Source organism: Cynara cardunculus, assembly GCF_001531365.2.
Source record: "Cynara cardunculus var. scolymus isolate 2C chromosome LG 10, CcrdV1, whole genome shotgun sequence".
NCBI lineage: Eukaryota > Viridiplantae > Streptophyta > Magnoliopsida > Asterales > Asteraceae > Cynara > Cynara cardunculus.
Window position 1 is genome coordinate 24,173,855 of NC_037537.1, and position 22,932 is coordinate 24,196,786.

Sequence of the window (22,932 nt, forward strand, 5' to 3'; positions counted from 1 at the left end):
TATTTCATTTTGCATTATATCATGATAGTCTATTAATCATTCTGCATCAAACTATTCATCAATTGACAAACAGCCCCTTAAATATAAATAATCGACTTATTCTCTGGATTATTTCAAAAATTAGTGAACAAGATTAAACTTTTATGTGGATTTTTTATATTTACATACTTATTTAAAGGAATAAATGTACGATTGTCGTTGGATCCAAGGCTTTTCGGTAACTGCACTCAACGTGTTCGACAAAATTCCTCACTCGCACAAGACACACCGCGCCGGCCATCTCTCTCTTATCATTAGCAGTGTCAGTTGTGTTCAAAATTCGTTCTAAAGCCAGCACCAATGAAATACCCCACTCAATATCCACATACAAATACTAAAAGACACGTCTTTGAGTGTGGGAATCTGTTTATCTTGTAGCGGTGGCTGTGTTTTGTAGTAGATGGGTGTTGACTCAAAAGCAGGAATCTTGAAAGCATTCCTGTAGTTTCTCTTTAATTTATTTGCTTTGGTTTCAAATATTAAATGGGACCATTTTGGTTGCTGGGGTGGGTGTGATTAAATGATGTTGGGGTTGTCCCATGGCACTCCAAAGATCTTTTTTTTTTTATGGAAACCCCCTCCCCCCCAAATAGAAAACATAAAAAAGCTTACTAGCTGTATTGTATAGAAGAAGACATCATTATTGCTTTTCCTCTGTCATCTACAAAGAATGATCCGACCCGACTGGGTTTGATGACTCAGTTTCTTGATTCTTTTAAGTTTTGTCGGCTATCTTTTTATGGGTGGTGTTTTTGGAATAAGAAATTGGAGTGATTGTAGATGATGGGTTTTTGATGTTCTGGATCAGGGAAATAAAGATCAGCCATGGCTCCTGCTCGAAAAGCTTTGGGGTTCTATAATGAAGCCAATGACTGGTAACCCCTCGCTCTATCTCTCTATAACTGAATGTTTTTATTACACTGGCTTTTGGTTCAATTGGTGATCATTACCGTATGTTATACCTATCTCATGAGTTTATTGGAATTCAATTTACACTTGAAAAAACATTTGGTAAATTCTTTAGAATTCAGGAAAGCAAGTGTATTTGGTGGATGCATCAGATAGCGATATAATCTTTAGGTCATGGTTTCAAATGGATTTGAGTTATCTGAATAGTATCTGAAATGGATGCATGCAGAGGGGCTATTTAGCTTAATGACCCTTCTTAAAAACTGAATTTAATTATCTAATTCTCTGGTGTATTTCTAAGTTTTTACTGTAGCTGGCTGAACCATAGGAAGACTGTTTTAAAGAGGGCAGGTCAGATGAAAGTCAATGAGCTGAACTTCTTTTAAGGGACAGTTCTTCTCCCACTGGGTCCTTTGGATAAATGATCTTAAATGAGTTTTTCATTAGTATCATGACCTAAATTTTTTATCTTAATTAACATTCGTTTGACCTGCTCCTGGTTCAAAACAGCATGCCCCTTGTTCAAGACAACCTGCATTTGATTTAAAACAGCATGCTCCAGTAAACCATAGAAATATATTAGAGGGTCAATTTGCAAAACGAGCTTTTGGAGAAGGTCATCAAGATGAATATCCCTTCTCAAACCCCTAGATAGTAGCCTTCGTTTCACTAGTTAATGTGGTTGTCCTTTTTTGGTCTTGAATTCACTTTAGCGAGGAGGGTGTTCGTCAATCATATGAAGTCAAATTGTATATGGACTTGGGATTGCTATCTAGCACATAAGCATTGGAGTAGGTGGTTTGGCTAAAAATTTTTGGTTTGTTTGTGTCAGGTTTTGTAATGCAGGGTTGCCAAGCGATATCACCATTGTTATAGACAACGTAAACTTCCATCTTCACAAGGTAATGTTTCTTCACATTAGCTGTAAGCCTGTAAGTACATAGCTCCAGAAATATGCTATTGCTTTGCATTTGTTATAACTCATTAAAAGCCATAGGTTATCATATAGTGTTGTGTGCTCATTTTTATAAAACAATATGGTATCAGAGCTAAAGGTCTACCACCTTAGGGACTCGACACTTTGGGCAATCTGTACCTGTGTACTTTGGGACAATCTATTCCCATCAAGCCTCTGTGGGAGGGGGCGTGCTGGAGTCTCACGTTGGCTACTTGGACCATTTCTCCTCATGCTGGGACCTCCCTTCTCTCCTGAAAGGGCTCTTTTGGAGAATAATCTAACAAGGTTCCACATATATTCTCACAGTTTTCATCACAAAACCACTGCTACTATCATCACCTGATATTCAAAAGTAAACTCTATGCCATTCTATAACTAAGAACATAAATATGAAAAAAAAAATAAACTCCTTTTTCTATAATCTATCAAATCTATTTGTCTCTCCTAGAAATGTGCTTCTACAATCATAGCACGGGTTTCTGCTTCCTATGCATATGGTTTCTTATCCCATGTAAGTTACTAATATCAAATTTCTTTAACTGCATGTTTCTTTTTCAGTTTCCCCTATCATCGAGATGTGGGAAAATAGAAAAGCTAATTGAAGAAACTCAAAATACCGATCAAGGTTCTTGCACCATTACCCTAGAAAATATTCCTGGTGGGGCCAATGCATATTTGGTGGCGGCTAAATTCTGTTATGGTGTCCGTGTGGAACTTACACCAAGGAATATAGTTATCGTGTATTGTGTGGCAGGCTATCTTGAGATGTTTGATGAGTATGGAGATGACAACTTATTTGGAAGGGCAGAGAATTACTTCCATAAGACCGTACTAAAAAACTGGAAGGATTGCATGGTTGCTCTTCAAAGTTGTGAGACCGTTATGACAGAAGCGGATAATCTCCAGATAATTAGTAAATGCTTGAAAGCTATATCGATGATGGCTTGTACAGATCCCAGTTTGTTTGGGTGGCCAATGATGATGTACGGCCGCTTACAGAGCCCTGGAGGTAGCATTTTATGGAATGGAATCAATACTGGTGCAAGAATCAGAAGTTCAGAATCCGATTGGTGGTTTGAAGATATATCGTATCTTGGTGTGCCTTTGTTTGAGAGGCTTATAAAGACGATGGAAGCTAGGGGCATTCGACCTGAAAAGTTAACAGGTGCCATGATGATCCCTTTTATATTATATTTTCTCCCCTTGTTTTTCTTGAAAAACCACAGGATAAAGGTACATTTGCAGGGGAGAAACTTTGCATTTTTTACACTATGGCACCTTAAGTCATGTGAACTATATATACTAAAAAATGTTCTTTTTAACGTAATAATACGACTCCTAATGGTAGGACCCCTGCAAAATAGTAACAGACTTTAGAGTCGGTTTGGTATGCGAATAAGACTGGACAAGACACAACCGGCGAGAGTGAGGTAGGCGAGTGAAATAATTGTGGAAGGTTTTAAGGTTTTAATTTGACATGGGTAGTTTAGTAATTTAACAATCTTGTCGCATCTCCCTGATTTTTCTTCCACCTATTTTCTTGACTCAGTCCTGTCCTATCTCAGGATAATTGTTGCTCCAAACGTGAGAAAAACAAGTTTTTGGCTGTTCTGTCTTGTCGTACTTACATTGTCTTAAATTATGCACTACTTGTTCCCTTCTGACTTTATTCCAGGATTTTCCTCATTTTACAGGAGCTATTATGTACTATTCTAGAAAGTATCTTCATGGCTTAGGCAGATGGCAAGGGGGGCAGAGTACCAAAGCTAGATCAATTGCAAGCTTTAGCATGAAACCGGCCATTGTCGATCAGCGAGTTCTACTGGAAAGCGTTGTAAAACTGCTTCCTGAAAAAAAGGGCAAGTCTTTCTGTCGTTTCTTGTTGGCACTTTTACGTGTTGCTTTGATTTTGGGTGTTAATGGTAAGTGTCAAAACTCGCTTGAAAGGAAGATAGGAATGCAGTTGGAGCTTGCTACATTAGATGGCTTATTGATTCCTACCTATTCGGATTCTGATACTTTATATAACAGTGATTGTGTAGAAAGGATAATCAATCATTTCTTGACTTCCGAACAAACGGTTACTACTTTTTCTCCACCATCAATTGCTTCAGAAGTGTCGCAATCATCTGGACCATTGAGGAAAGTTTCAAAGCTTGTAGACAGTTATATGGCAGAGGTTGCATCTGATGTGAACTTGAAACCTGAAAAGATTCGATCGTTAGCAGAGGCTCTTCCTGAATCCTCAAGATCTCTGAATGACGGGCTGTATAGAGCGTTGGATGTATATTTTAAGGTCTGTTGCTTGAACTCTTTCTCTCTCTTTGAGTAATTTCAACTTAATAAGTTAATGATCTTAGCTTAATTGATTAAGCTATATTAAAGTTTTTTGTTTTAACTTAATACTAAGAGTTGGGCTTAACTTGTTCAGCCATCCCACCCTATCTTTGTGGATTAAGCTAGGATTTTCTTTTTTCCAAATTACCCTTGTTATACAATTTTTAATCCTATGTCTCGTTAAAAATTAATTAGTCTGCTAGCAAATTCATAAATTAAAAATTTTATTCAAACAATGATGTTGCATTGTTTTAAGTATATTTTAAGTTATTAAGTATTGTGTGATGAACTGGTTGAATTTATGTTATTTTAAATAATTCATAAATTTTTACGTATTTTTTGTCATTCAAAAGATTTATCAAACAAATATATTTCATTGAGCACTTATCTACACAAAGGTTATAATCGTAACTTTTTGTTATTCAGGACCAAATTAAACAACGATTTATCTTATTCATCCAGATAGCTTAATGGTAATACATGGCTTAATGGATACAGGGCTTAAGAGCTTAATAGAAAAAAAATCAAACAACCCCTTATAACACTCAACAAAAAGCTTAATGAAATGAAATTCCATCATGCAGGTCCACCCGTGGCTACCGGACAAAGAAAAAGAAGAGCTTTGCAACATCATCAACTATCAGAAGCTTTCCATTGATGCTTGTGCTCATGCTTCTCAAAACCAGCACCTCCCACTTAGAGTTGTCCTCCAAGTGCTGTTTTTTGAGCAGATGCAGCTGAGAACCGCTCTAGCTGGCTGCGTTAATGTGTTGGATAACGAGAATCCCTCAACTGGTCCAATGAATATTGTGCTAAGTGGCAGCACCGCAATGGCTGGCCAAATTGTACAGAGAGATGGCTGGGTGACCATCGTGCGTGAAAACCAAGTAATGAGAGTGAGCATGGAAAGATTGAGGTCTAGAGTTGGAGAACTTGAAGAAGAGTTCAATAGAATGAGGCAAGAAATGAAAAGGGTAAGTAGAACACATAACTCTCTTGAATCTCCGTGGTTTCTTTCAAGAACGTTTGGAAACTGCAAACTCCTTCCTCGGTCATCAAATGTTCAGGAAGACGTTGTGGAAAGCACGGGGCCCGCTACCCCAAGGGGGTCAACGGACCAGCCACGAGCCTCCCATCATTCCAAACATCGTTGAAGTTTCTTTCAGTGTAATAAAGTAGACAAATGGAAGAAAGTTGAAGAACCCAAGAAGGGGAGATATTGTTTTACTTGAAACCGCGATTTCAATGGTTGACGACACCAGAAAATCCATCCTGGATGTTTAGATATGATGGATGTGGACATCTGTTATGGATTTTCCCCGTCTCCTGCACATTCTTTGTCAACTGTTGCAGCTTCAGTTGAAGTATATAACACAGGTGTGCGATGAAACTGTAATACTAAATTACATACATATATATATATATATATGTATAGCTTATACCTGTTCAGTCCCCAAAAATCATATAAGTTTGTTTATTTGAATAGTAAGAGATTTTTCTTTCCCCTCTGGCTCTCTGTCTCTCTCTTAAACACACACACGGTGCATTTGGTACGCTGACAACACTAAACAGGACTAGACGGGGGAGAGTGAGGGGGTGAAAGAATGGTGGAAGGTTTTAGGGGTATTAATTCGACATGGGTACTTTAGTAATTTGCCAAGCTTGTCATGTCAATCTCCCTGATTTTTGTTCCATCTATTTTCGTGGGACAAAAAAAATGCATTTTCGTTCCACTCAGTCCTGTCTAGTCCTAGTGTAGTGTTGCATAAAACATGAGACAACACGTTTTTGTTTTATCCTATACTGTACTGTCCCGCTTACCAAGTGCACCCAAAGTGACTCCGTGGGGCAAGCATGGAGTTGGGACATGCAAGATGGTTCTTGTATTTGGAGGGCTTTCGACCTATTTGAGTGATGATTGAGATTTCTTTCAAGGGTTCAAGCGAATTCTAATCAACCATGAATAAGACTGGCTTACTGTACTACTGCTAGCTGGCTTGCAGCCCTTGGGGAGAGAAGGGGGTTCCAATATATATCGAAGAGAAAGTGTCCAAGTCTAACCGATATGGGATTCTAGCACGCTCATCCAAAAGACATCCCAGATGGTACACATTGGTTCTAATACCATTTGACTTGTGGAACCCCGTTAATTTACTCTCCATAAGCCCTTAAAGAAAAAAGGGAGGTTCCAATGTATATTGAATAGAAAGTGTCCAAGTCTAGCCAATGTGGGACTATAACACTGATCACCATTTTTGTTTAAAGTTGGAACCGCAGTTTGCTTTCTGGTCCCCCTTTTGTCTACAGTCTTGGAGTTCATAATTTGGTAAAAGTCTGGTACAGCGAAAGATGCAAGTGCCCTACATTGTAGCTTATGTGTTTCTGCTATGCAGATAGTGAGTCTTCTTGTGCACATTTCTGAAGTTTGTAGAAAATGAAATCTATATTTTTGGTGGAATTGGAGTTGTATTTTGCAGATCTTCTGTTGTCATTTGGTGATTCGGTGTAGCTCGTCCAAGCAGGTGGTTGTATTTTCCCGCACCCATTTCAACTTGGGGGTTGTTTAAACACTTACTAGGTCACTTATTTTATCGAATATACATGGCAAGGACCAAGAATCTTACCCAATAAGTGACGGTGACGACACTTAGGCGGTTAGTGCTTACCGGATAAGTTGTTACATACTATGCCGTTTTGATGTACTAGAATCTTACCCGGTAAGGTAAATTATTAATTAATCAACAACCAAAAAACGAAGTGCCACCAATTTGTTTTACGCATAAGAGAAAAACATCATTTTCTGAACAACCAAAACTTGGAAGAAAACACAAAGTGCAAAAATGTCCCTTTTTTTCTAGTTTGAAATGAAGTCTACCAAAATTTCATACGACCAAATAAATAATCAGGTTTAAGCTCATTAACTTACAGAGCAAACCAACCCATGAAGAATACGATAAGCAATAAAAACCTGTGCTTATCAAAATGGTATAAAACTCCCCCACCACAAAACCAAATAACCACAACACAGAAACAAGTATATATCAACCAAATTCTTTCTTTTCCAACTCCAAACCAATACTGATTCCAGCCATTCCCCCATTCCATTCCATTCCATCTAATCAATCAATCAACCATACACATTACTATCGCCATTCTCTACAATGGCCACATTTCCAGGCACCATCTGTCTCCAAAGATGGTGGTTCATCATCCCATGGTGAGCAATGTTGGTGAATCCATAGACCACAGGTTTCACAGTATAAATCTGGGCATGGTTCGGTTAGTGAACACACGTTACAAGCGGAATCCACAGAGAACATTGGCTCTTGTTCATCGTATGTTATTCCCATTTGGTACTGTTCAGGGTGGTTACAATCCTCCTCTGCTGCAACCGAATCCCCAGTCGTGTCTGCTGGTGGATCGTTACTGTCGGATGCAAGCAACTCGTTGAACGAGAAATACGTCTGTGGTTCGAATTCCATGTCCTCGTAGTTAAGATCCTCGTAGTCAAACATCATGTCATCTTCAAATCCATTTGTAGAAACGTCCCATTCCACTACAGGAGATGATGATTCCACTCCAGGGTTCGGGTTGTTTCCTGTTGGCGGTTCAAAATTTGCTGAACATCCATCTGATTCCTTCTCAGACTTTATCTGCCTCCTGACCTGTAGCTTCTTCGGCACAGACCCAGGACCAGGACCAGGACTAGACACTTCAAAATGTCGGTCATTGACTGGCTCAATCGTCGGGGAAGAATACAGAGGATCGTCCTCTTCAACATTTATAGCCTCCTCTGTGTCAAAGGCTGAATTAGCATCAGGTTCCAATTCATTCACTTGTTCACTGTTGGTTTCACAGTTGGAAACTGGTTCTGAATTTTTCGGCTTTTTCTTCTTGAACTGGGGTTTCTTCTTTGCCTCCAATTTCCTTCTGGTTTCAGGATCCATATAAGGACAGAGAGGTATACGTATCCTGCGACACCGACAACATTTGAACCCCAGCAACTCCATAATTTTTGACTCCTTCAACTCAACTGCTTCAGCATGATACCATCCTGCAAGTGAACATAAGCTCAATCCATTAGTAATTATACTTTACAGATCATTAAATAGATGAAGTCAAACGATCAAGAGACTTACTATCGCAGTTCGTACATCGAATATACATCAAATCTGAGTTATATGGCTTCGTACAGAGGTGGCACACAGGTGCCAACAGATTCCCATTCGGATTGCCCTTCAAAAGCAAGTTCTTTAACCTGAAGTCGATTCCTGTTTCCTCTGGGTCCTTCGTCTTCCATATCAAGCCCCACGATAACTTGGTTTTGCTTTTTTTCTTCCCCACATTAGAATCATTAGTTGTTAGCTTATTCTCAGATGATTCTAATGGAGGCCGTATGCCATTCGGCTTCTCAGATGATTCTAGTGGAGGCCTTAAACCATTCTTCTTCTCGGATGATTGGTCAACAGATTCTGATAGACGCCTTTTACCATTTTGCTTTCCACTTCTATTGGTTTTCCGATTACTGGTTGTAGAATTCTTCTCAGATGATTGATTCAAGTATTCTAACGGCCTTCCATAACCATTTTGCTTTCCCCCTTTGATGACTGTTGCTGGATGTTGGCTTTCTGGCCCTTGCATGAGCAAAGGACTAGTAGGAGAATCGCCAACAATTTCATTTTGAGGTGTGACAACCTTTTCACTGTAACACCGTTTACAAGTGATTATGAACTCAACATGTTCTCCCATATGAATATTTGCACGAACCGCACACTGGGCATGACAATAACCTGAAAAGGTAGGCACAGAAACTACTGATCTTAACCAAATGCTTTGATGATGCATCAAAAATTAACCCTCTTCAAGGTTTCACCAAATGGTTACAACCATAAACCAACATTTCAAAAGAGGCATGTCACAAACACCATAAACCCGCCACTGAAACCTTACTAAAATGCAATATTTCCAATCCTAAAATCTGACAGGAAATGGGAGAGGTGTCACCCTCTTTCTACAAAAATAAAATCTGCCAGAAAGTTCTTTGTCCAATCCAAATATCAAGAAGGTATATGAATAAAAGCTACATGTACAATCTAAAAGGAATGCAAAGCAAGACTACTAGAATATTTGATGCACGGTTGACCTCTAATTTCTTTCATCAAAATCTCATTCTTTCCAAAATCATAACCAGGATAGGGTACCCATTCTTCCTGGTTCAATACAGCCTTCTTAAGCACTGTCTCAAATTCGAAAAAGAACTGGGGTTTTCACAATGATATTATGTGTGGTAGCAGTTATTTGAGGATTTTCACAATGTATCCAAGAGAATTTAGACAACACTATAGAAGTGGTTGTGCAGATTATCAAAGAAAGGACAAGTGGTCAGTAACATACCTTGACAAGCACTGCACCTTGCAGCATACCTGAAGACAATAATAGAGAACTATATAAGGTGGTGGCAGCAGAACAAAGGCCAAAAAGAATACGAACAATGAAGATAATACATTACCTAAAGGGAACATCAAGTTGACACAAAGTACAGAGGCATTTCCCCATATTATTATTCTTCTGCGATAGAAAAGAAAAGATATTTTTTCCAGAAGCCTTTAACTGCTTTTTGTGCAAATTCGATAATGTGCTCGCATGTTTATCAGCAGTTGTCAAAACCACTTCCACCACTTCCTTCTCATACTCTTTGATCAGATATAAAGGAATACGCGTCTCCATAAACCAGTATTTGTCCTTACCATCTCCAGTTTTCTCCTCTTCCAATATATTCTTCAGAACACGGGAAGGAAGATGCTTTTGATTCTCAAAAACGACACCGTAGCTGATCTTATTTCCCAAAACCTTCTTATCAACAATGCAAGCATTCCTAAAAGCAGAAGCCTCTGTCTCTGGACCTTTTCCATCCTGAAGAGGCTGCTCAGGACGAACAAGCTCATTCCATCTCACATGAAGGTCTAGGTATCTGACCTGTTGCAAGGGAGAAAATGGTTAACAACAAGCATCAAAAGGTTCAAACTTCAACAGGAAGTTCAGTATGTTAACCACAAGGGTTGTGGCGTAGTGGTTGAGGCTCAGGGTGGTGGAATATCCCATCTTCCCTGGCTCAATTCCAGGCGTCCACAACAATTGTGGCCACTGAGTTTATCAGTGCTGATGTCTTGCAGTCACAACAGGAAGTTCTAGGGCATAACCAGGGACACCCTCCAAGAAAAAGTTCAATATGTTCCCAGCAAGCAGCTTCTAGGAAAAGGTTTACCTGAAGAGCAAGCTGTGATGCAGTCTTGCTCATTTCTACTGCAGCTCGCCAGAGGAACTGCCTGCTTCTTTTAGGAACCTCAACACCGTCAACATATTGCACACCATTTATTTTTCCACAACCACCTGATTAGACAGGTGAAAGAAATCAATTAAACGTTCTCTTAACCATTTCAACAATGACAAACAACAACAACAATAAGGTTACACCAAGCAAGTGGCAACAGATTGTATATGGCCAAGTATTAAGAGAGATGCTAGAAGATGTATCTAGGTGATTGCAGTTTACCATGTCGAGCAGCATTCTTGATCATCCTCTGTGGTAATATCCCTTTCTGGAATATATGCTTAGAAAGCATACCACCTCGCCACCAAGCAAAGTTGGTTGATAAATCCTTCCCATCAGCATCAGTGACTTCAAGTATTATAGCTGGTTTCCGACCACGCCTACCCGGTCCACGTCTTTGAGTTGATGCTGCCGCATTTTTAGCATTTTGGGCGACTTGATTTTCAAATCCCATATCATCTACAAGCCTAATCCAATCCGCTGAAAAAGCAATGTCGCGAATGTTCCTCTCAAACTACATACAAACAATAAGATTGTATCAAAATGGGCACAGGACATAAATGTAAAATAATAATAATAATAATAAGCTGAATGCAACCTCCATTCTCATTCAGCAACATCTTTTATAATTTATTGGCTTCCACTTATTTCAAAAGACAACTAGGTTTAGATTTGGATACATTCTAAAATAAAACAAAATCAAAAACCTGACAATTGTATATACTTTGCAAAAAGTACATTTGTCTTTAGGTCCATATTACAGAATCTACCATCCTCCCCCTTAATACTCGCTCTATAATAAAAGAGCAATAGTGCTCTATGAATTCATATGCATAGCATCCTCTGTTGAGACATGTCAACTTCAAGAAATTAAAAACTTCTTGAACCAATATGAAATGCTAAGGGTACGGAATGCATTCAGAAGAACCCAATATTTTCAAATTTTAGATAAGGATTAAATGATTATGTATATCCGGAAAGTGCATAAGGATGGTGGAGTGTATAATAGAGCCTGTTGGTGGCACGAAAGGTAGGTTTTGTAACTAAAACTATCTCAAAGGATGGCAGATTGTGTAATAGAGCTTGTCTGAGTCTACTCACTCTGGCAGAATTCCAACTTGAAAAGGGATCAAACCAATTACAGCTATCAGCTAGACGGACAAAACGAGGGTATATCATTATTTTAAAGGTTCCAATACAGATTAAACGGTTATGTATATCTGAAGAATGCAAAGAAAAGGAAGCTACACTTCAGAAAAATTCGAAATTTTGTGGAATAGAATCAATACTTGAAAAAAAAAAAACAAAGGCTGGAGAGGGAGGGAAAAACAAAAAAGAGAGTTTTATTACAAAACCTACCTTCCTTCCCACCAGCAAACCCTATGCAACTGGAAAATAGGAGAGGCGGAGAGATAGAGGCTTCATTATAAACAGAGGCAAGATCAAGAATAGAGAGGTCTAAGTTTCGTTTGTTTCAGCCATTTCTTTCAGCTCCTCAGTTATCATCTCGGGTATCCCGTTTCCATGATGCCAAAATAAAAGGGAAGTGAGACCCTCAAAAGTCAAAGTAGAGATGGGAAACGGAGAAAAATAATAACATAACCAGACCTTTGCCATCACGCATTTGCTACAGAAAATGTGTTTGACAGGTTCAAGGACAAACTATGACTAGGTTGTCAAGTTGTTTAAATGCAAGGGAATAAAAACGATTTCCAAGTGTCATTACCAATCTAGCATCCCAATTTTGGAAAAATATAATGACGACACCCAGCAATTTTGCAATTTCATAAAATCTTAAGATAACTATCTTCCAAATTAAATAATATCACATAAAAGGATCCCCTCTACTAGGAAAGATATTTCCATATACTAGAAGTCATAGATAGGCCTGATCATTACCAGGGTAGCTTCTAAAAAATTGATAATGTGAATTATTTTTCTAGAATAATTTCAAGAAATTAATATGTTTCATACTAATTTTTCAACCGACTTCTCACAAAAAGCTTCCACAGTTAAAATGACCTAACAGGAAGAGTGGTAGAAAGAAGTGTTGATTTCCCAACGAAAAGAGATGCAGAAATGAAAATAATTTCTTTTACTACAAGTGAAGAGCTTTTCCCTAGATTCTCCTCTGAATAATTGCCGTTGACTAGTTTGCTTGCTAAACCACATACATTAGAGGGCAAGGAAAGCCACTTAGAGGATGAAACAGATTACAACAAATGCAATTAACTAAAAGCTTCTCAGCTTGATAATTTATTTCCATTGTGTGACTCCTTCAGAGAGAGCAGGATAATAACTCTCCAACCGTCACCTACAACAACCAAATGTCCTGGATTATTCCATCCCTCTCTCTTTTTGAATCCCAGCAATTGCTCAAATTAATTAGTTTCAAGAGCCTGCCACACTTTTGGCAACTTTTGACTTTCAACCTAATTCACCACTTACGTGCCACTGAAGCCCAGTAGGTCTGCAGGCAGTACTCTTTTTAGCTTTTCCTCCTTTAGTAAACAAACACCACTTGAGCATTTCTCTACTGAATCCCAATAAACTTGCACTTTCTATAAAATAAATTTATACGTGCCTATGAACCCAGTAGTTGTGCAGGTGGTACCCATTTTAGCTTTTTTTCTCCTTTAGTAAATAAAGGCCACTTAAACATTTCTCTCCTGAATCCTGATAAACTTGCACTTTCTATAAAGGATGTTTTTCTGTTAAAGGAGCGAAGGCTATACAAATAAGAGTATGGGCTAGGTGTGGGCCAAAGAAAGATTTAAGTACTTGCGGACATTTATAAATCAAGAATTTAACGGTCTCAAGACTTGTTAAGAAACCTTATTAGAATAAGAAAAATACCACATTAGAGTAGAATATGGAAAGATGGTAAATTTGCCACCTTCTTACCCTTCAAATTAAGCTATCACATTATGACTAAAATCTTTAAGAAGAAAAATAACCACTTCATTTAGTACTAGAACAGCCATTGTAAATGAAAGACAATAGAGATAAAATACTCACTTCAAGCAAGGAGGCCTTTATTTCACCCAAAGTTGCAGCTTCCTCTACTTGTTTATGCCACTGATTTCTATAACTTGCATTTAGGAAAGGCCCAACTGTTAGACCACGCAAACTCTCTTCCATGTACATAACATAAGTTGCAATAGAAGCAAGACTGCCCTCCATAGTTTTTGACTGGCGCAGGGAGGCAAGTATCTTTGCAGCGGCTTTGATGGCATTTGAGGCAGCTGCATTCAGCAAGCACCCTTTTCTGCTACTAACTGAAGCTTTGCAAGAAAGACACCAACCACATCTTTCCCTTGGGACTTCAACAAGTTTCTTTTCATAATTTGGCCAATAAAAGCGTTTAGCAGCAAGTGAAAATGCTTTTGTTTGAAGTGAGTAATTAGCAGACATAAATTTCCTGTGGCTGCTTGAAGGTTGAGGTTGAGATGGAAACTTTTCTTCTGAGGATAAAATAGCTAAACTAGCAGCAGCTGACGCAGCAAAGTCACCATGGATGTAGACATTTACATACACCTGCGGCTTGAAAGATGAACCCATGTACAAGCACCCATCAGCAGAAATTCCATGACCTCGCCCACCAGACAGTAAATTAGTTCCATTGCTATGAGAGGACATATTTGACACATCGCAGACACTATTCATATCACTTCTGGTATTGCAATTGCCATTTTCAGAGATACATGTAGCAGAATTCTTCATACTCAACTTGCCACTTGAACACGGCTGGTTTAGTTCAGAGGAAAAAGGCTGCAAGCTAGCTGAACAAGTGGACCAGAGAGTTTCAGTGTTAGCACCTACAGAATTAGTGTAGTTGCCAAGCTGGGTACTACCTTCTACCACCTGTTCATCCAAAGTTGCTTTACCAAACCCTGGCTCTTTACAATTTTCCTCCCGCCATGCAGCTATCACATCCTTTGAGTTATATTCAGCAACACCATTACCATTTCCGGTATCAATTACATCCTGTACATTGCTACTTTCCTTAGCCAACAAAGTAGAGGGAATTGAATACTCACCATCAACCATTTTGTTTGGGAGAAATTTATCTGTTCCAAATGAGTCGGCAAGAGATGAAATATGCTCAGGAATTTCCCAATATCGCATAATACTGTTGCATATCCCCAAGTATAAAGTCCTATACTCAGCAGAACATGTAAGTGTATGCAAGACCTTTTGAATATCAACTGGAGAATAGTATCGGATATGTAGTTCCGAACTTTTCGAGGCTTTCATCCTGCATTCATTAATTACAAAAGCATCATAAAAGCAACTCCACAGAATGAGAAATAAGTAAGAAAAATAATCCAAGGGGTGGAATCAGGCATCCTATTTATTTCTTTTAATGGAGGGATCTTGTTTTATATCTCATTCAGATTTTATAGTAGTTCTTCATATAGAAGTTACCCTATATATATGATTTCAACCAAATGCACCAAAGCCGTTTTAGTTCTACCCCGACCCAGAGATTCGTAAAGTCACATTCACAAATTGGGGAAATTGGGAAATATAAGTACATGAGATACCAATCCTACATAAAATCACATTCAATAAGAAATATTTGAGGATTTGGAACATACACCAATAGATGGTCGCAAGAGCCCAAGAAAACTTGCTCATAAGGATCAATGCCAAAAAACTCAGCTCCTCTAAGAGTCGTTACCCTGGTAACATTTGGCCCAGTTCTGTTAGCTGCACACTCCGGACAATACCATGCCCCTTCAGGAATACACATTTTGTTTACTCCTATACATCTGGTATGATACGCTGATGGGCATCCATCACAGCAAAGTAAAGTCCCATCCATGCCACAGAGCCGGCATTCATCAACATTCCCATCCTCATCAACATCAATACCAGTATATAATCCAGTAGCTTTTGCAGCAAAAGAATTTGCAGTAGAAGGCAGTGTTTTCATATGACTTTCAGCAATATCTTTTACGGCTTCTCGATTAGAAGAGCTCGGTTGGACTCTTCTAGGGATACTCTCATCAGCAAAGACAAGAACTCCATCAGGATCTGGGCCAACTTCAATTCCTTCACGCATGTCTATTTCTGCCCTTAGTTCCGCTGAACATAATGCATCATCACACAAAAGCTGCAAAATGGTTAACTTCCTGCCTGCAGATAAAGTATAGTAATCCTTTTCCAGAACGCTAACATAGAATGCTTTCCATTCAGGCCCTTCTGCATATCTCATAGTCATTAGATACTGGAGTATAAACACTGGCCAGGTTAATGAATCAAGCAAGCTCCAATCCATGCTTCTGAGCAAAAGAAGAAATTTATTAATATCTGTGATAGCGGAGAGCCAGCATCTATGGAATAATTAATGTGGGACTTCCTTTTCAGTAGAAGTTAGGCCGAAAAAATGTGATCTTTAATGTAATAGTGTTCATGATGTCGTTGTACCATTAATAATCCTTCAAGTGAAGATACTTGGTTTATTTTTATAAGTTATGTGTGTTTTCTTTTCTTTTTTTTGCTTTGAACTTCCTACAATCAACTTTACATGCTCTACAGTTACATAATGTTAAAGATCTCCAATTGCTCTAGGCATAACCAGTACAAGGCACTTAAATGAGTTAACCAGTAAAAAGAATTCTCTCTTATGATTCTCGAATTGAACTTTCCAAACATCAAAATCTATGTTTGACATGTAGTTAAAACCACATGTTACAGACCACAGACGCTAAGTGAACAAACAAAGAATGGTGTAAATAAATACCTGAGGCATTTTGATGCAAGCTCTGAGCCTTCCGACGATAGGATTTCCACATGACTCTTCAACGCACGCAGAAGAGCAACATGAATGGCATCCAATAGTGCATTAGGGGTGGAACAATTAAGAGCACCAACAAACTCATCCAGTCCAAAAGGACTTAAGAACAAGCAAACACTAAATGAACGCAAGAAACTATACACGGATAGAAGGTATGACACATGCTCCTCAGAGACCCCAAAATTTCCTGAAGAAGGCGGCAACTGTGGTGGTGGTGGGACGGGAGGGCGTTCAACTTCAACCGGATCACCAGACTGCTCATAATCACTGACATCACTGGATGATTCACTGTCAACCTCAGGTTGAGCTCCACTAAGTTCAAATGCACCACCACGAATTGAACTTTCAACCTTATCGGCATTGGCTAATTCAACACCGTTGCCTACCCCACCACCATCACTCCTCACAGTTTCAACCTTAAAAGCATTGGCTAATTCAATATTGTTGCCTACCCGACCACCATCGCTTCTCACTGCTTCAACCTTATTAGCAGCACCATCCAAGCGAACAACCTCATCTTTAGCATATTTCTTCAATATGTATTCATCTAGAGCCTTCTTCCTCCTATGAAAATCATCATCCATATCCTTGTCTCCAATAATAAACGCTTTCACTTCACCACTCTCCAAATCCTCGCAATCCCCATCTTCATAATCAACCCTGTATAAACCAGTATCGTAGGAAACAATCTTCCCAAGAAAAACACCATTCCCATCAAACTCCTTCTTCACATACCTCCCAACAAACACTTTAGACCTCGTCTCAACCGCTGTTTTCTTTGCTGTTTTATCTGCACCTTGTCCGTCCTTCCTTTTCCTCTTTCTTCCTCGACGCTCCGTCTTAACCACCTCGGGCTCCATTCTCCCCTCCGATTTAGATCCAAAACACGCTTCCAGTGAATTCTAGGGCTAAAGCATCAAATGACAATCCGATCAAACCTAATTCAAACAATAATGATGCCAACTTCAAGATTTTCGCAGATCTCAAGAGCAACAACAATTGAATCGAATGCTATAACCAAAAAAGACAGGCATAAATTGATGTAATTTATAAAGCATGCTGTTTTCGCATAAAAAAGCTTACAACTCCATAAAAATCGATGCAGAAATGAAATCGTACCTCGTCAATACAAGTTAGCCGCCACTAGAATCCCGCTTAGGGTTTCGTCTGCCTCAGAGATATAAGCGCATATATGTTTGTGTATGTATATGTTATCCGTCCCTGATATGGTATATAAGGTTAGCCCTAGAGAAAAATACCTGCAGAGGAGACGAATATTGGGTTTTTCAGTACACACTCCTCTCTATATATTGATGGTGGTTTTTAGATTTGAATCGTCCGAGTCTTCCAACTTGTGACTCGTCCGATTCCGATTTTGACTCGCCAGATTTTGAAATTTAATTGTTTAATATATTCCCTCTTTTAATAACAACTCAATCTGAAAATTATAAGATTTTCCTTTTACCTTTTTTAAAATCTATGGTATCGACAATTTAGATTCCCTTAATTCATGGGATTCATGCAAAATGTTTTTGTAACAAGTGATTTATATTTATTTTTTTATATTATAATCAGATCAAATCATGCATTGAGAATGTAAAAAGTGAACAGTTGTTGAATCGTTTGGTGTGGAATAATTAAATGATCAGAATGATTAAGAGACTCTTAAGATATGGTGCAAAATGTAATATGATTTCTTGGTAATTGTTTTGAATGAAATTAAGGTTGAATGGTTCGGGGGTTCAATATACAAAATCATTTAAAGGGTTTTAGAATTACTAAAAGACAGACTTTTTTTGTCAAACCAAATTCACCTCTTAACAATTCAGATGATATCTCTTCATGAAACTATTAAGAGGTAAACAAACAAACTCTGAGTCTTGTTTTTGATCTATGCGAAGATAAAATTAGTAGTTAGAAATGCATTTAACTCGTGCTTTTTTTAAATGAGTTGAACCAACTTCATGATGCGAAAATGTGAATCATACTTATCCAGATAAGTGTTACAATGTACTGTAAATAATGTTGAAAATAAATTATACCTTAAAAAAGTTATATTTATTTTAGAACCATATAACTAATAGAAAAATTTTAACCATAAATGTGGTGTCTGATTAGCTTGAGTTTAAGTTTCAAATGTCAAAAATGCTTGGAGGTCTCAGGTTCAAATCCAATGATGAATAAAAATTCTCTTGTGGTCATGGAAGTTCAAATTGAATGAACATGTGCTACTGCAAAGCAGGTGATTGCTTGAAATTAGTCGGATTGCATAGCTAGTTGGATTTTCAGGTTAATAAAAAAAATTTATATTTATTATGTAATGAAAGCATAAAATCTATATAAAAAAAATGAAGGTCAAATTTCGAAGAAAATATGATTAACATAATTTTAAAAAATAAATAGTATGTAAAAACCTCAATATTATTTCGATATAAATGATCAATAGCATCAGTTCTGGAAGAGAAATAAACATCTGATACACTTGATAAAAAAACAGTTATAGACTAATTAGAGGTTTATCTGGTTGTTAACTTCAAGACTTCGTGATTTTAGATGATGTGCATTTATTGATTTAAGTTGGTCCGTATACCTACGATTACAAAAACGACCGATTATATAAAATTTACGACACGAATGTCCATGACATCTACATGGATTGACCGTATATAACATTATGAGATGCATTGAATTTTTGTACATGTTGACAGTTGACGTAAATGGCGTTATGTGATATGTTGTTTGTTTTCATGTGTCGGCACATATGTCTTATAATCATCTTCGCATACAACAGATTGTGACTATCGTCAACTTTTGCATTTCGGGTAACAATCAACACATCATAATACCGGAAGAATATTATCTGCTACCTTCTATTTCAAATGTTCCATTATCCGATGTGATAGAAATTTATTGACAGAATTCCCGAACTAAATTACATATTTTTATCAGCAATGTGCATGTGATGTTATAAAAAGGAACAAAATTATTAACCAGATAAAATCAAGTATAAGATAAGCAGATAAATGTTCATTTATTATTTACTGATGTTGAAAATAAACGAGTATGCATCTACTCTTGTTATCCTAAACTATATGTAACTTTTGACTTACAAACTTCCCAACTGTCACTGAATACTCTCCGGAAACCTGTTTGCAAACGAATTCTTTAATAATTTGGAGTTTTTACAGATACAGTCGTTTTACTTTTCAGTGTTGAAAAAAATATATGTACATCATACCCCTTTTGACCCTATTTTCGAGTGATATATTATATTTGTTGAATTTGATTTGATTTACTTCTACAAAAATAATTTGACTGATAATTAGATTTAAGCCTTTGTCATGTAGCTCAGTTGACAAAGAGATTGAAACGACTTTGCCCAAATACAAGACAGATCATGAGTTCGATCATCTTCAGGGCTAGTCTCAACCATTGAGTGAGTCAAAAATGCCCCCTCAAATTAGTGTCCTCGATGACAGGTGGAGTCGGTTGAGGTTGTCGGTAATCAATTTTTTATCCAAATAATCATATACCTTAAATACAGGTCAATAAAAGTTGAGTAAAATAGACTCGATATATTTTAAAATTATTAATAAAATAAATATTCCAACTTCAATTAAAAATTATTCAAAAAAGGAAAAAATATGCATTTAATTTTTAACAAATTAAAAAATTAAACATAAAAGGGAAAAAAGAAAAGCTGAGTCAACTCGGATTGGATAACCGTGTGATAACCATCCTCAAAAAGGGGAGTTTTCGTTTGGTTTCCCCTACAAAACAAGAGGGTACGGGTTATGAGCAAGTAAACCCATTAGGATTTTGGCGGGAATCATTTAGGTGTGGTGTTATTTTACCCGCCTATTTATTTCAGCTTTGAAAGTCTGGGTTCTTTTTTTAATATTTTTATTTAATACAAAAACGGTCACTTTATTTTAATTTTTAATTTTATATTAATTAAATAATTAGGAAATATATTTACTAATTATATGACTATTTCTACAATTATAGTAATTAAATCATTTTTAGTAAAATAATATATGTTTTCAATATGATTATTATGAAGAAAAAAAGATAAGAATCTAATCATTAAATAATTACCATATAAGATTATCTTTAGTAAAATAATTTTATATTTACCTTTTAATAATATTTTTTTTAAATGGTCATTTATTAAATGTTTACCAATTAAATGTTTGTCGATATCACATACCTTATTGGTTGAGCATGATCAAAATTGAAAATCTTACATGGTAAGAAGCATGACAATGATTAAAGAGTCTTATCCGACAAGTAATATAAACGACTTTTACCCAGTAAACACTTACCGAATTAAAAATGTTTACCAACAATACTTTTTAATGACCAAAAATGTTACATGATAAGGTAAATGAGGATGATATATGTCGCCAGTTAGTGACTATAACAATAATAAACGGCAAAGCTTAAATGTATAACAAACGCAACTTGATAGGTTTGTCATGAAAACTTTGTTTATACGGTCACGACACTTCGTATTCTAATCACTCTGCCAATCTCTAGTTAACTGTATAAAATTCGTTAAGTGTTATTCTATACTTAATTTTTGGCCTAAAATGGCCAGATTGACATATTATGGCGTGTAGTACATTGAATATATGAATAAATTTTATAGCAGATAATGGTTATAAAAGTTTTGGCTTGATTTTCATCCTTGTATGTAATTTAATGAGTTTTGTTTTGGTATAACAGATAATGGAATTGTACTCGTGTACCGATGGGTACGTGACCTTAATGGGGTGGGGATTCCCCGCTTTAGTGAGTAACAGAGCATGGACAAGGGTAATTTTCATATCAAAGCAAGCAAGTCACGGATGTCATTTTTCTTGACGCGATACAAAAGACGACTCACCACTGCTGCCTGCTCTCTCCTTCTTCGGCACTTCCCAGCCCAAAGCCCTCACAACACTCGATACCTGCTCCCGCTTATTGATTAGGGTGAGTCACTCAAGTCCTCACTGATAGATAGAAAGATAAATTCTGCAAAGCAAATGACACTAGCCACCTTTAACTTAACACATTTTTTTTGTTAAATACGTGTATATGTATATATGTACACGTGTGTATATACACAATTATTATTAGATAACAAATATATTTTATTTTCATATACTGTTAATTAAGTTAGTAACAATTAACTTCTTATGTTACTTTTAAAATACCCCGTTTTTATTTATTGTTTACTAAACAGGTTACCCAAACCCATTGGTGATTGGTCATGTGAGGACAAGATACTTAAACATGGAGCATGGTCGAGAATGGGGGGGGGGGGGTGCATTACCAGCCCAATGTCTGCCCTAATTCCATCCCTAATTCCATACATATAAATCAGAGCATTCCTCATAAAACATTATATCCACATGATTCGTCATATCAACCTCTCTAGTCATCATGTTCAAAAGAAACCAATATGGGCCCTCTATCTTTTTTTTCTTCTTCCTGAAAACGAAATAATAGAATCCACATAGAATTCATATGATATAACACAAAACACAATAATCATGCCCACAACACAGTAAACAAGATTTGAGAAAGGCTAGTTTAATCCATAGCCGTTGTGTGATTTTATAGCAGAGAGGAAAAAGGGAAGAGAGAGAGAGAGAGAGAGAGAGAGAGAGACATAAGAAACAGAGTCGTGATTCAAGTGGGGATTGATTTGGGTAATCAAGTCAGTGCGGTTCAGGTAAGGTGGCGAGGAGAGGCATGGTGTCGCTTTTGTTGTGACGAATAGATGTGAAGGGGCAGTGGTCATCCGTAAGAGAGATTGATCAAAGAGGACGAAGGAAGGAAAAATAGGTGATAATTGGTGACATAAAGAAGGCTTGTTCCTAAATGCTTTATGATGCGAAACGTATATAATATATAAAAATATTATATCATACAATTTTTTAAAAACATGGTAAAAGAATGAAAAAAAAGGCTTAAAGACCAAAATATCCCGAGAGTTAAAAGTATTTTATTAATGGTGTTATGGGCCGTTTACCAACATTTTTTGTTAAGTGCTGGTTGGGGTAAGAGGTCTGACTGTGGTAAGATGTCTGACTGGAGTAAGTGCTGATTGGATTTTCTTGTTTACCAAACATTTTTTATTAAGTGTTGATTATGTCAAAAAGACTATTATGTCCCTCTTTCTGGAGTAAGTGCTGATTGAAAATTATTGTTTACCATATGTATTGTATTAAGAGCTAACATAAAATGTTATTTATCAAAAAATTTAAATATAATTTCAAATTCTTTTTTGCTTACGAAAATATATTGATACTCAATATATTAACATATTACCGATTTTCATAATTTAGAACAAAAAGTCAAATTTTCGTAAAGCAAAACCACTATTAAAATAAGGACCAACAAATGAAACAACAACAAACCATCAACAACGAACAAAAAGTCATTACAAGTCTTTAACATAATTGTTTGCGTACAAATAGTTCGCTTACAAATATTAATTTCAAGCATTCAACATTAATTGATTTGCAATCTGATCACGCAAATCAGTCATATATTCATTGCCTTGGG

At 37.0% G+C, this 22,932-nt stretch overlaps 2 protein-coding genes across 10 annotated transcripts; one reads left to right on the forward strand and one right to left on the reverse strand.

The window, feature by feature from the left end:
• Nucleotides 1–349: 349 nt before the first annotated feature.
• Nucleotides 350–5,751, forward strand: LOC112518839 (BTB/POZ domain-containing protein At3g44820). Of its 5 annotated transcripts, none has more exons than XM_025126599.1 (6): nt 350–914; nt 1,781–1,850; nt 2,465–3,071; nt 3,601–4,202; nt 4,828–5,217; nt 5,311–5,751. In XM_025126599.1, the coding sequence occupies exons 1-6, from the start codon at nt 865–867 to the stop codon at nt 5,395–5,397; spliced, it is 1,806 nt and encodes a 601-aa protein (XP_024982367.1). In that variant the 5' UTR covers nt 350–864; the 3' UTR covers nt 5,398–5,751. The 5 variants fall into 5 exon arrangements, with proteins under 5 accessions (XP_024982367.1, XP_024982366.1, XP_024982365.1 ...); XM_025126598.1 differs by having other exon boundaries at nt 2,465–2,774; nt 2,859–3,071; nt 4,828–5,751; XM_025126597.1 differs by having other exon boundaries at nt 2,465–2,564; nt 2,640–3,071; nt 4,828–5,751.
• Nucleotides 5,752–7,282: 1,531 nt separating this feature from the next.
• Nucleotides 7,283–17,609, reverse strand: LOC112519035 (DDT domain-containing protein PTM-like). 5 transcript variants are annotated; one of them, XM_025126946.1, is made up of 11 exons: nt 17,497–17,609; nt 16,324–17,388; nt 15,176–15,862; nt 14,429–14,832; nt 13,593–14,356; nt 10,797–11,088; nt 10,509–10,633; nt 9,753–10,219; nt 9,638–9,666; nt 8,383–9,054; nt 7,283–8,297 (listed from the first exon to the last, which is right to left on the reverse strand). In XM_025126946.1, exons 2-11 carry the CDS (start codon nt 17,235–17,237, stop codon nt 7,387–7,389), a joined length of 5,265 nt encoding a protein of 1,754 aa, XP_024982714.1. In that variant the 5' UTR covers nt 17,238–17,388; nt 17,497–17,609; the 3' UTR covers nt 7,283–7,386. The 5 variants fall into 5 exon arrangements, with proteins under 5 accessions (XP_024982714.1, XP_024982712.1, XP_024982713.1 ...); XM_025126944.1 differs by having other exon boundaries at nt 13,593–14,832; nt 16,324–17,315; XM_025126945.1 differs by having other exon boundaries at nt 8,383–9,033; nt 13,593–14,832.
• Nucleotides 17,610–22,932: the final 5,323 nt, after the last annotated feature.

Coding starts and splice junctions, on each gene's coding strand:
- LOC112518839 (XM_025126596.1), top strand. CDS start 865: ATGGCTCCTGCTCGAAAAGCTTTGGGGTTCTATAATGAAGCCAATGAC. Junction 1,851..2,464: donor TAAACTTCCATCTTCACAAG/GTAATGTTTCTT, acceptor TTTCTTTTTCAG/TTTCCCCTATCATCGAGATG. Junction 4,203..4,827: donor CGTTGGATGTATATTTTAAG/GTCTGTTGCTTG, acceptor TCCATCATGCAG/GTCCACCCGTGGCTACCGGA.
- LOC112519035 (XM_025126944.1), bottom strand. CDS start 17,237: ATGGAGCCCGAGGTGGTTAAGACGGAGCGTCGAGGAAGAAAGAGGAAA. Junction 14,833..15,175: donor TCTTGCGACCATCTATTGGT/GTATGTTCCAAA, acceptor TAATGAATGCAG/GATGAAAGCCTCGAAAAGTT. Junction 9,055..9,637: donor AAGGTGCAGTGCTTGTCAAG/GTATGTTACTGA, acceptor TAAGATCAGTAG/TTTCTGTGCCTACCTTTTCA.